Source organism: Rhipicephalus sanguineus, chromosome 8, assembly GCF_013339695.2.
Source record: "Rhipicephalus sanguineus isolate Rsan-2018 chromosome 8, BIME_Rsan_1.4, whole genome shotgun sequence".
In the NCBI taxonomy this organism is placed as follows: domain Eukaryota; kingdom Metazoa; phylum Arthropoda; class Arachnida; order Ixodida; family Ixodidae; genus Rhipicephalus; species Rhipicephalus sanguineus.
In genome coordinates, this window is record NC_051183.1 from 146,905,002 (window position 1) to 146,921,686 (window position 16,685).

General features: G+C 45.8%; 1 protein-coding gene across 1 annotated transcript in view; it reads left to right on the top strand.

Annotated features, from left to right (window-relative positions):
- The window catches only part of LOC119402385 (uncharacterized), a 736,276-nt gene that overhangs the window by 618,993 nt on the left and 100,598 nt on the right, over positions 1-16,685 (top strand). Inside the window, exons 6-8 of the mRNA XM_037669521.2 lie at positions 7,862-8,102; positions 12,952-13,215; positions 16,406-16,525. Of these exons, the coding sequence (XP_037525449.1) occupies positions 7,862-8,102; positions 12,952-13,215; positions 16,406-16,525 (625 nt within the window). The remainder of the gene's footprint in view (positions 1-7,861; positions 8,103-12,951; positions 13,216-16,405; positions 16,526-16,685) is intronic.

A 16,685-nucleotide genomic window follows, 5' to 3' on the forward strand; every position in this document is an offset into this window, starting at 1 on the left:
AGAACAAACAGACAATAACGCCAAGGAAAGTATAGGGGGTGTTATGTGTAGTATTTAGAATATAAATGTGAAGAAAGTAAAGTGGACGAAAAGATAACTTGCCACTTTACTTTCTTCACATTTATATTCTAAATACTACACATAACACCCCCTATACTTTCCTTGGCGTTATTGTCTGTTTGTTCTCATTAATATTGTGTCTAACAAAGATAAACGAGCCCTTACGAATCATCTCCTTTCCTTTATCCGTATAAAGGAATTCTAGTCACTATGTAACCATTCCGGTCTTTACCTCTGTATGTACTGTTTATGCACTGTAATATTATTGTATGAGGTGCAAAAGTAAGTAATAAAGTAAAAAAGACCGTGGTGCAGTGGATAGCGCGCCTGGCATCTGTTGTTGTGGACCGAGCGGTCCTGGGTTCGATGCCCGTTGAGGGAACTTTTTTTCTTTGCCTTCTGATCGTGTACATTTTTTCAACGTCATTTCCGTGACGGAAATACGTCACTGAAGTCTTGGTGGACCCCGGCATAAAACACTTTTGTGTAAATAATTCTTTCCCTGAATAACGCTACTGTGCAAAGGAAACAAATGCCGCCTTGAGGGCTTCAGCGAAATTGATTTGCCGATCGCTACTGTGTTTTTATTTTTTCCGTCTTCCAGGAAGTGTGCGTGAAGTTTGAAATATAACAACGTGACTAAGAGTTCAACATAAGTGCCCTCAGGCATGCTACGAATGACTTATCGGTGCTGCACGCGGTCAGGCATGAATGGGCCCTGAACAACGGAGACGGATCGAATACAATGCTGCTAGCTTCCACTTTTCTCGAGATATCTCGTCTATTGAAGCGATGAACCGAAATAGGCCAATGGATATACGATAAATAATGGAATTTTTATCACCCAAGCATTGTCACCGTTGCTTCTCCTGACAAACGCGCAAGAGGGCGAGGAGTGTTTTTTCGTTGGACGACGAAGTGTCGAAGATGAAGCATGTGGCCGTCGCTTATTGTCGCCTGCAGCCCGTTCGTACCTTCAGCCTTCGTGTTTCCAGCTTTCTTGCTTTCCTTTTATTTCTCTCTTGTGCGCACCAGCTTCAAGAAATGAAGCGCACCATGCGAGCCCCGCCACGGTGGTCTAGTGGTGATGGCACTCGACTGCTGTCCCGAAGGTCGTGGGATCGAATCCCGGCCGCGGCGGCTGCATTTTCGATGGAGGCGAAAATGTTTGAGGCCCGTGTACTTAGATTTAGGTGCACGTTAAAGAACCCCAGGTGGTCGAAATTTCCGGAGCCCTCCACTACGGCGTCTCTCATAATTATATGGTGGTTTTGGGACGTTAAACCCCAGATATTATTATTATTAGCGCACCATGCGAGACATATCACCTTCAGTATAACTACAAGTCAAGTCAAGTAAAACGAAGTCCTCGCATTTCAATATAACGCGCTGAACTGAGCGAACTTGTCTAGCCTCATGTTTCAATGTTGCTCGAGAAAACAAAACACATTCCGCACTCTATACCTCTCTCTTTGTATCGTTGTTCGCCGTGCTATACAACCCTTATGTAGGACTCATTTCACATTCGAAAGCAACACAAGGCACACCAAAACTACATGAATTTAGGGCGCTGCGTCAATTTTGATCTAGGGTAGTGACCGACACGTAATCAAAGATACTAGGGAGTTTTAGCTTGTACGTATACTTCTTTACGTTACCGTGTTACCGGATGGAATCTGCGCATGCTCGAACCTTTACGGAACGTAAACTTTTGTGGAACGTAAACTACTGGCCGGATAGGCTTTACGTTCACGGCCCTATCTCGCAAATTCACCTTCGTTCGTGGCTATTCGCGATATCCGCTTCGCGGAGACTCCAGCCGCCGAGTCAAAATAAGCCCAAGTGCGAGCGCCACGTACGATCACCTAATTTCAGCCGGATTACCGAGGCTAGCGCGACCTATAGTCGGGTACAACTTTAGAAAAAAGCGGCATTTGCACCTCAAAGGCGGATGCACACGCGCTTCCACCAATGGGCGCGCGCTCTAGACTGACGTCACGAGCCGGACGGCCGGTGACTCCGCTCAAGGAGAAGAAGCGGGACTATTTCTTTGCCGCGGAGGCAATCGGCTGCCGCGCTTCGGTCATATGGGCGGGGCGTCTCCTTTTTTCTAAAGTTGTACCCGACTATAGAATACCAAATCCGCAAACGTGAGAGGCCTAAAGACGCTGACAGGCTGGATAGGTGGCGCCATCTAGAGGGGCCATGGTGTACCAGGCAAGCACAAAATTGTTATTGCAGAAACATCGGGCGTTGTACTTCCAATGTAAATGCCTTGCAGCCGCATAATTACGAATGAGTTGCCTTTTTAATCATTTTTCCCCCTGAAGAACACTTAGCGAAAACAAACGTGTCCATTATTGTGGTTGCACGAAGCGTCACAAGATGTCGACACCATCGCCGAGTAACCCGGTACTGCTACACCCCTTCGCTTATACGGGGATACTGCACACGCTAAAAACCTCTCTTATGATTTTGCCGCAGCCTAATTCAATATTATCTTAATTAAATGTAGTTTATATGCAGTTTAAATGCAGTTATCATCACCACTTAGTGGTTTGCGCAAACGTAAAGGTTTACGTTTGGGCAGCTAAAAAACTGTACTAAAACTCGAGTTCCCGTAAAACGGTAAACGTAGTCCGGTAACGGTAACGTAAAGAAGTATACGTTACAAGCTAAAACTCCCTACTAAGTGCGAGTCCAACATGTGCACCGCCATTATTGCCTTTCGCTCCAAGGGCAATGCAGCAGGGAAATCAAGTTTTACGGTCGCCTATGCACTCACCCAAGACGACTTGAAGGCGAAAGCCATCTTCATCGTTTTTTTTCTTATTTTTCTTCGCAGTCTATTGTTTTGATTGCTTATTTCTATGCGTCGTTTTCCAATAAGTGACGCTCTCTCGATTTTGGCCTTGTCAGCGATCAGCCGTTTTTGATACTGAAATGTGACCGTTTATGGAGGTAGGTTGTCATTTCACATAGCCACATTTCATTGTTGCCTGTGTGCGAACGCATGACCGCCGTTGTTGCCTATCAACAGAAGTGTCGCGCTGCTAAGCAAGTCGATGCCGGTCAATTCCCGGCATGGAGTAAGGAGACAGTTAGGAGTAACATTGCGCAATTCGATAGATAGAAAGAAAGAAAGAAAGAAAGAAAGAAAGAAAGAAAGAAAGAAAGAAAGAAAGAAAGAAAGAAAGAAAGAAAGAAAGAAAGAAAGAAAGAAAGAAAGAAAGAAAGAAAGAAAGAAAGAAATAGGTAGGACGGCAACGAACGCGACAAGCTTCGCTTGCCCCCATTTATCGATAGGGCAACAACTCCTGCATTGGCGTTTGTTTGTTGAACGCTGCCACTGTAAAAGATTGGATGTACCTTTCCATTTATTTTCCGCAAAAACGTCATTGATCTGCGCCGTACCTCCTCTTCCACAATGGCCACCATAACGATCTCGGTGAAAGCTCGCCCCCACAAGGTCGCTCGCTGATTGGAAAAGCAGTTAGCGCTATGTTTGGCTCAATGGAAGACAAAAGTGGACCCCCACGAAGAATGACGTCGGTAATGGTCCAAGTTCACGGTAATTAGAAAAATGGCGGCCGACGTGGAGTTCGCAAAAGAACAGCAGTGAATCGCCGCGAGCGGTACCTTTCCGCTGAAACGCAATTGTGGTTCCGAACACGGGAATGGGTGACGAAAGGATGTCACCAGGGCTATCTTTCGACGCACGTTCAAATTTCTTGAGGTGCTATTAAATCTAAGTTATAAAGAACGTCAACTGAAAGCATGACAGCCAGGGACTAGAGGTCTACGTTTTCATAGAAGGAAAATTTCCGCTAAATTCATTTCATTTTGCACATTAGATGAAGTACACAACGGCCTTGGGAACTGGTGCCCTATCTATGGATCTTTAGAGCTGTATGGTGTGCAGTAGTGATGTGTAGCGCAGTTAGTAAAATATGGCAACAACCAACAATCATGTTAAGCAGCGGTTGTTTCGTCATCATCATCCTGTCATATCATCGTGTTTCATCAGCCTGTCTTGTGCCCATCGCAGGACGAGTGGCTCACCGAATGATCTCCAACCCACCTTGTCCTGCGCAAGTTGATTGCATTTTATGCCTCCAAATTTATTAATTTGACCTCTCCACCGCACCCTCTCTCTTTTTTAAATCTGTTTGACTACTTGCCTTACCTGAAAGAATGCTTTCCACTGTTTTTTTTTCTTATTTGCAACGAGGCTTTCATTAAAGAAACCGCGTACCAGGACAGCAGTATATATAATACCACTCTTTTTGTCAACCAAGCAAGTACTGGATCCGAGTTTGCAGTGAACGCTGTTGGGCACTCTTTCACTTCAATACGTCAGACCGGTCTCACTTCTTTTTTTCCTTTTTCAGAATCGCAAGACATTTTCGTTATGGTGTATCGGCAAATATGTTCTTTCATCTCCTTATTTGCATAATATTCGGAACAGGGTTATCACAAAAGAAGCGGCGCCTCTGCTGTTCCATACACGCTGCAGGTGGCATTATTCCACGCATAATTTTCTCCCGAACGCGCGAAGCGTGAAATCTACATAATCAAGCAAATCACTTCGGTTGCAGCTTAGCTGAGTGTGATGGAACCTCTTTAATACCGCACAGTTCGCAGTATTTGGTGCTGATGCTTTGCCTTCTTGGAGATGAGCGCGGAACCATACACAAACTGCAGCGGCAACAGAGAGACCGTTAGTGCAGCAGCTGCGTTGTAAGTCCAGAAATCCGGAAACGAAGCAACCGCATCATATCGTTTAGTCAGGCTTCGTATAGAGAATAATTCAATGAACTACACGGGGTGTCTATTGATTAACGAGAGACACCTCGAGGGAACAAGATTCCTTAACAATTGGTTCGTCCACAAGAATAAAAACATAACAAACGTGCTTCCCTTCTTATAGGCGATACCACAGTGCTGCCATAATTGAAATCAGCAATTTGTAACGGTTATAGCGACTTCTACTATCGACAGCGAAGCAACTGCGCCCCGTCTCCGTTTTCAGCGAAGATGCGCTAAGCGGCAGCAACTACTTCAAAGCCGGCTCCAACTCAGAACGCCTTTGATGAAGTTATTTATTGCTGGTAAAAGGAAGCGAGTCGTTAGATGGGTGCAGCGCGACTTCTTCAGACGGAGGAAAAACCAAGGGGAATGACACGGGCTGGCGCAGAACTTTCAATTGAAACTTCATTCCACATCAGAAGTATGTACGTCGCGGGAAGAGAAATTATTGTTACAAGGAAACATGAAAGCGTTACCTAAATTGCTTCCATCATTGCACGTACTTCTCTAGAAGTGACAGTTCTTTGGGTGGTTTTTTTCTGTGACAGTTCTTTCTGTGACTACGGTGAGATGCGTCCACCCGAAGGTCGCGGGATCGAATCCAGGCGGCGGCGGCAGCATTTTCGATGGAGGCGAAAATTCTTGAGACCCGTGTACTTAGATTTAGGTGCACGTTAAAGAACCCCAGGTGGTCGAAATTTGCGGAGCCCTGCCTCATAATCATATCTTGGTTTTGGGACGTTAAACCCCAGCAATTATTATTACTTATGAGATGTGTTTATATATATATATATATATATATATATATATATATATATATATATATATATATATATATATATATATATATATATATATATAATGCTAAAATAGAGCTTTGGTTGAAGCGGACACTGTCCTTTAAAATCCTAAGAGACAACAAGCCCGGGCATCAAACGGGATGCCACCCTCTCCTACGCACATTCAACAAAAAACATTAACATAAAGTGGCCCTAAAAATCTTAGGGATCTGGGAGTGACACTCGCACCGTTTCCATCTCTTGTATATACGTTTTCGGCGTTCGTGTTTCGCGCGCTTCCGAAGCTACGTAGAAAGAAGTGCGCGCCATCAGGTGCCGGAACGAGCCCCATTCGATGGGTTTCTGAGATGTAATTGCAGTTCACACGAGTTTATCACATACCTCCAGTTTCACCTTGTGACACGATGTCAATTCTTTCACACACAGCCATTAGCTTAACCCATTGCGTCCCTTTTATATATGTTTTGATTTTAACGGAGGAGCCGTTTATGGGACAGCCCTGTCATCGTCTCATGTCTCGCGTTGGCGTCACGCAGGTCGCACATTTGATATACATAAGCTGAACAGGCTGCACGTTTGAAACTGCAGCGCACGCTTGCCGTGAACGCCAGAGTCGTCAGCATTATTATCATCATCATCAACCTGACTGCGCCCACTGCAGGGCAAAGGCCTCTCCCATGTTCCGCCAATCAACCCGGTCCTGTGCTTGTTGCTGCCACGTTATACCCGCATACTTATTAATGACATGTGCCCACTTAACCTTGTCTCTCCCTCGCGCGTTTGCCTTTTCTTGGAATCCAGTCACTTACTCCTGCTGACCAGCGGTCATCATGCCTACGTGCTACATGTGCTGCCAGTGTCCATTGCGTCTTCTTGATTTTGACTAAGACGGCCTTAACACCCGTTTGTTCCCTGACATGCTCTCTTCTTGTCCCTTAATGTTACACCTCTCATATTATATTAATATTTTTAACCTAATCATTTTGTATTAACGTCAGGGTCACCGAAGGGCTAATTCTTCTGTCCTAGCCAGCGAAGCGACTGCGAAAGGCCAGCGTCGGGAGTTACACACACATCTACGCAATAGAGATGCGGAAGCGAAACGCCAGCGCCGGGTGTCAGATGCACCGCGCTCGGAGCAGCAAGCAGTAGAAAAAATCACAGCATATCCACGGAGTGAATGATGAGTGGGCGAAGCTGCGGAGGTTCATCGGTAAACCGTGAATCTTCCGTGAATTCCGCCCAGTACATCATCACCGACGTGAGATCGGGCGCGTTTATGCTAAAGGTTCGATGAGAGTTATGACGACTTGCAGCTCACTTTAATTTTATATGTACGCTGTGAATTTCCATTGTTTAATCACGCACAGGAGAAATCGCACACACGCACTACCTTGGAGGTCAAAATCCAGTGCCTATATATACGGGGTGGTCAGTGAACGGTTGTGCAGCGCGAGCGGTCGGTTTTTTCAATCAAGACGATGCCGCGACGCTGCCTGCGTCGGCGCCGCGAGGCAAGATCGCAGCGCATTGTCTTTAGGGAGCCTTCATGTCTGCACGCCCCCTCCGTTTTTAAGACTGGTTACACACTACTACGACGGGGACGAACGGGTGCCCCTAAAACAGTAGGAAGGAGACCATAGAAGCATAGGCGTGCGCAGGATTCCCCATCAGGGGGGGGGGGGGCGAAGGTTCACCGCAGCGCCCCCGAATAAGTCCATGTACGAGGCAGATTTTGCGCCCCCTCTCCCTCTTAGGTGACTAGAGGGGCCAATGTATGGGCACATTTTGTGCCCCCCCCCCTCCTAGGGGTCTAGGGGGGTGGCCGCCCCCCCGCCTCCCTGTGCGCACGCCTGTGCATAGACAGAAAATAGGTAACTGCAAAGCAAATCAGATAATCACGAGAGCAGAACAGAAAACCACAAAAAGAGCAGGTAAACACGAGATAAACAAAAGGGAAACACAGGCGACTCAATTCTCCGCAGTTCGTACAGTCTTCACTCGGGGTGGAAGAGGAGTGCAATTTTTTAACACGGTTTTGTGACAACTCGCACCTGCGCTAGACAGCGTGATGTGGATGGCAAAAATGGTGTCAGTCAGTGCTCGTGCCACTAAAGAACGTAAGGTGTGCCCCCCTTTCTCCATGATCTTCCTTGCTACATCTTCTGACGGTTCCCTCCCACCCATTGCAGGTTCACGCGCAAGGTGATCCCCGTTGTGGGCGGATTCACGTGGGTTGAGGACGACTCGTTCCGCATCGAGAACCACGTCCTGGAGGACAACCGCGCCGTCAAGGACAGCGCCCAGCTGCGCCACTACTTGATGGCTCTCATGTCGCGCGGCATGAACGTCAACCGGCCCTTGTGGGACGTCCACGTGTTGCCAAACTACGATAGGGGCCGTGAGACCGTGCTCATCGCCAGAGTGCACCAGGTACTGCTGCTCTGCATATCCCTTTCGATGGCTTATGGTGATGCACTATGATTTACTGTGGGGACAAGAACCCGTTCGGCGAGTGGGTGCGCCTTCACAAAAGGTATAAACTGCGTAAACTAATGACCGCATAGACCAGACACAAGGACAAACGCTAGTCCTTGTGTCTGGTCTATGAGGTCGTTAGTTTGCGCAGTTTATGCCTTTTGTGAACTATGGGAACACCCGTTGGCGTTCGCATTAGGACGGGGAAAGGCCGAGGGGCGGGGAGGGGGGGGGGGCGACGGCAATGTGCCCTAGCACATTGCTGTCGTGGCCACCTTTTGCAGTTGCTCTGCCTTAAAACACAACCCTTTACGTTGGCCTCCTTCGGTTTTTCGTACTACGTACGTTGCTTCCATATGACCTCATTTTCTATTATCAGTACTCTACGCGGTATTACATGCCACCAATTCATTATACCAAGGGTATCTCTTCGTAAGAAGTAAGAGTTTACATTCCAGTTTGCGCATTTATTGCAGCGCTTGCACACGACACTGAATAAGAGAGTAACACCCGTCTTCTGGCTAGCCCATTACTCTGACCTATTTTCTTATACATGCCTTCATAGTGTGTTCGGCAATATTCATGCGGGCATACCTCTCTATGAATGCTACTAGTTGACCGATCAAACGACATCTTAATGGTCAGGCCCAGATGGGGACGCGCTATTGTGAAGGCTTCGTAGCCACTTGTATTGATTATTAAGTTGAGTTTATTTACCATCGAAATGACGAATAATGCAAATGCATAATAAATATCTAGGGTGAAATTCACTTTTTTTTTGTTAATACTCTTGGACATTGGCCAGGCTTCTTCGCTAATTATATGTCAAACACTAAGATTGTCCGAAATTCTTTCTTATGAAAACGGGAGCGTAATAATCTTTGTGAATACGGGCCCTGGAGATTCAACATCACGCTTAGCGCAGATACATACCTAAAGAATAATAGCACCAAATTGGAACAAATATAGCGATCTCATATTTTTTCGTGTTTATGTAGCTAGGAGGCATCTTGTGTTCAGTAACACTTCTACGTTCACTAAAGCTCGTTGCTGTATTATTTGAGCTTAGCAATGCAGTCGTAACTTTTTACTCGTATCTCCCTTGTTGGCAGGTAGGGCTTCCATTTCACGTCGTCATAAGCTTTTTTTTCCCAGGATCACGTCATTTCCGAGTTTACTGAGTAGCACAAGGATGTCTACTAGCGTATACAAGCTAGCAGATTTTTCTTTTCTGTTGCCTTTCTTTTCGTATAGGGGCTGCTTCCAGGAAGGAATGGCCCCCCTACGTTTCATTACCACGGAAGTGCAGGTGTAGCCCTCCCCTAAGAAAGCCTGGTCTCGACACGCTCGTCGTAGTAAACTTGGAGGCCTTAGGGATATAAAAGCACCAACACGCGGTCCGAAGAGCAGATGGCGTATAGCCTCCTCTCGTCGCTGCCTCGGATGGCCCGCGCTATCTCTATAATGCAGGGACCACCACCTGCGTCCCACGGGACCACCGACCGATATATTACCTCTCCTCCTTCTATTTCCTCTTTATGGTCTTGTTTTCTATTTACATTTCTTTCACCAACGTTGCCTCAGCAGGCACTCATTCTACATTCTTAGTGAAGAGGTCAAGGTGTACTTTCTGCGCCGCTGACGCGTGATGCCTTTTTTCGTTTTATGAAGGCGAAAGCCTTGTATGTCTCATGAGTCAAGAACTTTTCGAGATTTGGCGTTACCTGACGATACTTCGCGAGACCTAGTGGGCGACGTCGGCTTCAACACGGATGATGAAAAAAAAAGACGAAGTAATAAAAGTAAGTCAAAAGTCACACGACACTCAGGTGAATGTGTGTAAGCAGTCCTCGTACCGAAAGTCACACGAGCTCATCTTAACATGACGCCATCGATGTCCTCACCCTGTGACATCATAATGACGCCACTTTGTCATAATTTGTGACGCCACTATGATATCATGGTGGCGTCACAAATTATGGCGTCACATGAAGAAGTCATCGCACGACATCGTCTGGTGTTCAAAGACGGGCCGGGCCGATTACGGAAGCTGTGTAAATGTACTTGAGGTGCAGAAAGTCTGAGGCAGTGCAAAACCACGTAAGGTGTAGCAAGCTTTCAGGAGGTATGGGGGAGGATCAATACAATGGATTCACATGAAAAAAAAGGAGAAAAAGAAAAGAAATAAGGCAGCTTCGCCCCAGTGATGCCTAACGAAGTGCGGCCTGCCTTGTTTCTCTTTACTTTTTCTTTCTTTCTTCCTATCTTTATTTCCCTCTTTCTCTTTTCAGTTCTTTCCTGTCTATTTTTGCCTGTTTATTTTTACTTTTGTCTTTATCTATTTCTTTCTCGTTCTCGCTCTTTCTTACTTTCATTTCTTTCTCTCTGTCTCTCTCTATTACTTGCTTCTTTTTGCTTTCTAACTCTTTCTCTCTCTCTCTTTGATTTCCTCTCTTTGCCTCTTTCTTTCTTGCTCTCTCTTTTCTCTACCTCTTTTTGTGTCTGTTCTGGGAGCAAAACAAAAGTTGATGAAGAAGGCGATGAGAAAGAAGAGGACGAAGAAAGTGCGTAATAAGAAAGTGCGGCTGTTTTGGGACATTGCCGCAGAGATCTTTTTGATGCTGTGCGTAATTTCATTCTAGCCACTAAACGTATTCCAACACAACGTCTACTTTAAGAAATACTGGAAAAATACTCGTGAAATAATTATAAATTGTGATTAAAGTCGAATTTGGTCGGGTCAGGTAAACTCAGCTATCTGGTCGGCTCAAAACTTCAGACTTCCTATTGTAATAGCACTTATTTCCTTCCCTTTTTATTTTCTCCCTCTATTGCTCTTTATCTTTGTCATTTCTTTTCACTATAGTGATAGGAAGGTAAACATTAGTGTAGTTATCATCCATAGGCTACAATACGTCTTCTTGGCCAATCCCCCAGAGTGGGTATGTGCCAAACTTGACAGGCTACAAACAAACAAATATATGATGAAAAACTGACCTGGCGTGGTCACATCAATCATGTTAAAGTTAAGGCTACGCGCGCTGTTGCAATGGCAACTAAGCTTGGGCGGCTCCGTTCCGGGCTACGAACAGATACTCGGATCGTGATTTACCGTACTTACAGTACGTCCTCCCGATTCTTGAATTTGGTTGCGTGCTATTCTCTGGTGGGCCAGCATACAAGATTATACCTTTCATTCTCTTAGAGCGAGATCCTCTTCGGAGTTGTCTTGCTGTTCCAGAATTTACAGCTAATAGCGCTTTGTATCTTGAATCTCGGATACCAACTCTTGCTTGCAGATTCCGTATTTTGACAGTTAAAGCATATTTGAAAATATATGCGTCTACTCTAAGACGGTTGCAATTCGTATTTTTTTGCTGAATCGAGTGCTGTTTTCAACGAGCACTGGTCCCGTCTCCATAAACCTCAGGTTTTGTTTGTTCAAACACTACTGGATCCCTTAAACGTTAATATATCCGAAATCATTGCATCAGATAAACCCATGTCCAATGTAAAAATAGAATTCGACGACATATTCCCAACAAATGCCAAACTCTTGCCTTCTGAATATTTAATTGGCGTATCCGAAGATCACCTCCTACAATTAGGAATTAATAATGTAATTGCAAGAGATGCATCCATGAATAATAACAGAGCAGGTGTGCATATCTTCTCTCTATAATTATCCTGGTCATTATCTTTACGCCTTCCAGATTATACTCCTATATTTGAAGCGGAGTTAACGGCAGTTATTTTAGCCCTTCGAATACTTCCAGCAAATCATTCGACAGCTGTTATAGCGACTGATTCGTTATCCGTATGATCAACCCTCACTTCAACTTCAGAGTCAGTTATTCTAAACACATTCCGATCACTAATCCCCACAAACATTCGCCTAGTGAGGTTGCTATGGGTTCCAGGTCATCGTGCTATATTTGTAAACGAGATGGCTGACTCACACGCGAGAGTATCCCTTGATGGCCCGATTTTGTCTGTTATGCCTCTTACAGCTTATGTTACAGCAGCGATGTTCGGAAAATGCTATCTTTTTGAAGATTCAGAAAAGATTAAAACACTGAATTCAGAATATTCGCACTTGCATTTTGCATGGGATAATAAATAGTATCCCACAGGTAAATCGGAAGTATCAATCACTAAATTAGGATGCCGTATCGCTTAATTTTTACTTAAACAGGTCTGGTCTGGTGCCATCCCATTTGTGTCTTAGCTGTAACGAACCCGAAAATATTGACCATTATCTACTCATGTGTCACCGTTTAAAAAATCGAAGGAAAAAGCGCTTTGAAATATTATTCAAAAAATTGGGAATATACAACTAAGTACTCTAAATATCCTCCCCTGTGAGGCTGATTCATTGTAATTTAGTAACAGGAACATCTGCGGGGCCATCTGCGAATTCCTGGGTGACACAATGATATTACCTTCCTAATTTATTGTTTCTCAGTTTATTGCTTCTCATTTCCCCCTAAAGAAACTCTTATTTACTTCTTTATTTTCTTTTCGCGTATTACGGCAATCACCTTGTTTTAGTTGAAAAAAGTCACTTTTCCCTTTCCCTGACTTTTACTTAATGTTCCAATTTACATTAGCCGCCGGCTTCTTGGTCAATCTCCCGTTGTGGGTGTGAGCCAAATACAAGGAACAAGCAAGCAAGCAAGCAAAGTGCGTGCCGGTTCATGATGATGATAATTTTCTGTTCGCTCTGCACGGTCGGCCTAAACAGCGCCGCTGCTAAAAGTGGCTTTCTTAGGCAGATGCATGAAGGACTCTCGCGATCTCGCAGGTGATCAGCGACGGCGTGTCGTTGATGATGCTGTTCTGCAACCACCTCTGCGACCCGGGGCCGAGTCTGAAGCTGAAGCCTCGCTTCGGAGGTTCCAGCTTTCCCCTGAACGTGTGCCGTGCGCTGGTCGTGGGTCCCCTCACGTTCCTCATCTCGTGGCTCTTGCTCACCAAGCGCGACTTCAACTACCTCAAGCGGGGCTCCAAGCCGCCAGGCCGCCAGAGGGTCATCGCCTGGACGGCCGGAAACATACGCCTGTCGCAGGTCAGGCGAGCCGTCGAGCAACCTAAATAACGCTGGGAGGTAGCGAGCGGGGGTCTCGGTGCTGAGAGGACTCGGTTGCTCATGTTTGCCTCAGGTCTCGATATGGGGCCTTAGGTCTTAATCAATTATAGTAACTTAGCTCTATGAAGGTAATATATTTAATTCATGGTACTAAAACCTAAATTAACACTGAAACTTGTATAAATAAACATCACCACATCCATAGACGCAATGACGCAAAATACTGGTGTACGAAACGAAGAGAAATATGCACCCTAATTTCTTGTTCTTCGAACAGTATGCAACTTGAACCGGCTGACTCAAAAGCACGTGCACTGTGCAAGTAATTGTATATTTTATTCACTACAGTAACCTGTTCCTAAAAGGTCTAAAGATCTTCTGAAACATTGTGGTCGCATACACACTAAGAACAGAAAAAGAGTACCTCTTAATCTTTATGTGATTCCTGACGCCCAATGTATATCTCTCTCTTCAACTACACGCGTCAAATCTCTCTTGAAGGTTCCCGCCTCTCACGACAGTCCGGAGAGAGTTTAATGAAGTTATATATGTGAGAAGTCAGTCCTCGACAAAAGGTACTCTTTTTTTCTCCTTGGAGTGTAATGCTACGAGTGATACTAGCTCCCACGTGCAGTAATGATAGTCTGTTGGCAGGTATGAACAAGCCTACGCTTGATAATAGAGTTCGTTTTTCTTGATGTTTCACTGACGCAGCCTGTTAGGCTAACATAAACCGGCGCTTTCCATTACGGTTTTTTTATATGATTTTATATGATCATGCCACCGTGCCACCCCATAGTACTTGCAAAGGTGGACAGCTCAGGAATGCGTCAATGTGACAGCTCCGTGCAGAGCATAGCGACGGGGGCTCAATTATCAAAATATTTTCCTAAGGCGAAAATACTTATATGCCTCACTAAACACTCAATGTGACCTTCAACGTCGGCGTCTCGCATCCTGCGACGTCGGGGACGAGTGGCACAAAAAATCATCATGACAGGAATGACGCGATGACGTCACCATATAACTTCATCACGACGTCACATATCGCAAAAATTTGTGATGTCATCATGTCGTCACGAATTCTGGCGTGGCTTCAGGTGACATAACGCCACATAATGCCGTTGTAGCGCCATCCTTTGGGCGGCGAACAAAACCGGAGAGCGCGTGACCTCAAGGAAGGAAAATAAAGACGGCGCTTCGCAGTGGGAGTAGAGCCACGGCTCGTGTTCCCTGCTGGCGTCTATTCTGGTTCAGCCGTCTCGTTCCTTCGCTCACGTGGCATAAGCCGACACCGTCATCACATGACATGGTAGCTTGGTCAAAGGTGGGCTGATCGTGGAGGCAGTGCGAAACCAGGCGAAACGCCTCCCTTCCTGGAGGCAGTGTGAAACGACTCTAGGTGCACAAAGCTTTCGGAGGGTGACGGGTCAGGATAAGTACATCTAGGGAGCCTACATGACCGGGCGTTCATGTAGGCTCCCTAATATCCTGTGATTATTTCATTCTCGACAATGAAAGTCTTTTTCAGTATGCTGAATCTTTGAAGAAAGGAAGTAACAAGATAAGACACGCCATGACGCGTATGACGTCGGAACTACAGATGTCAAACATACTCTTTTATCATCTAGTATTAATTGTTGGGGTTTTCCGTCCCAAACCCACCGTATGGTTATGAGGGACACCGTAGTGGAGGTCTGCCGAAATTTCGACCACTTGGGGTTCTTTAACGTGCACCTATGTCTAAGTACACGAGCCTCTAGCACTTCGCATCCATCGAAATGCGGCCGCCGCGGCTAGGATTCGATCCCGCTACCTTGGAGCCATCGATTGAGCACCATCCCTAAACCACTGTGGTGGGTTGCTTCCATGATTTGTTAGTTACCACAACAGCCCGCGAGAAACCGTAAGTTCTTTTCTCGTTGTCCTAGCGCGCATTCTGGTTTGCCTGAATTTGACAGCGGCGCGAGTGCGTTCGTTTCCATGCGCTAAAAATCGTGTTATCGGTACTTACCGTGCCCGTCAGTATGCGGGGAACTTCTACGCGCGGCTTCGTCACGTTCGAAAAGTACCCCCTCAATGCCCGACTTTTCTTTGCTGTTTTCGGGGTGCGTTGTGTAGATGCCTGTCTTTGGCAGTTGCGATGCTTGCAAAAAAGTAAACCAAACGAAAGCGCCGCCGTTGCACCGCAAAGTGAAAAAGCTATTTTGCTGGTTCTCCCGGAACGCGCGCCGATCAATCGAACGGAAAGAAGTGCTAAGCCACCGCCCCGATTACTACTTCTAAGGTGAACCAATCGGAGGCGAGGCCGCCGAACATAGGAAATACACGTATGTAAACTTCAACCGCGGAGTTTCCGCTCCGGCGTTTTTTCCGATATGTAAATACGCCATGGATGATGTCCCTGTGTCGAACAATATCGCCGCTGACGACAATGAAAAAGCGATAGGCGTAACGCTCTGAGTTAGGAAGGCAGCAAAGTGGATCAGTGAACAAACAAGGCTAGTCGATGTCCTAGCTGGGAAAAATTGACCTGGAGAGGTCACGTCATGAAAACAGATAATCGATGGTAACTTAGAGCGTCGGAATGGATACCAAGAGGCGGCAAGAGCGAGACACACAGGCAACGTAATTACTGTGAGGCTAACCAAAGGAAATCTCTCGTTGGCTACTCTGTACCGGCACTCCAAATTACTATTGGTTAACTCACTTATCTGTCCTTTTCATGACGTAACCTGCGGATATTCATAGTTTCCTACTAGGACATTAGCTATACCTGTTTGCTCTCTGACCCACTCTGCTGTCTTCCCATCTCAAAAGAGTTACGGCAAGTGGTTATGTGGAGCGACGACACAAAAATGTTTGCATCAATGAAATGGCATCAGCTCGCGCAGTGCAGGGTGCATTGAACATCATTGGGAGAGACTTACGTACTGCACTGGACATAAAGTAGGCTGACAACGATGATGGTTTGACAGCTTGTTGATGGTCGTTATAAAACGGCTTATCTCTACTGCCTACACCTAACAGGGTCAGGAAATGAAAGCAAGATTTGACAGAACTACTGACTCTCCATTAGCATCAGCGCTGCAGCACTGGTGATAAGTCGTCGCATCAGTCGCGGGGCATGCCCTTGCTTCAGGTAATACTGCTGGTATTACTGTTGCAGGTATACCGCATCAAGCAAATCACGCGGAGCACCTTCAACGACGTCCTCATGACGGCCATGTCGGGATCGCTTCGCAGCTTCTTCAAGAGGCGCGGCGTTGTCAACCCTCCCGACATCAAGGTGAGATCATCGCACGTTTGCTGCACGCTTTTTATATAGCACAGCTTAAATAATATGACCTCAAAAAGTCTTTTTATATCTTTTTCTAATTTTAGTCGTTGGTGCGTCTAATAGGAGTAGGAAATATTCCGACGAAATTGCCCATATTTCATATTCTTTT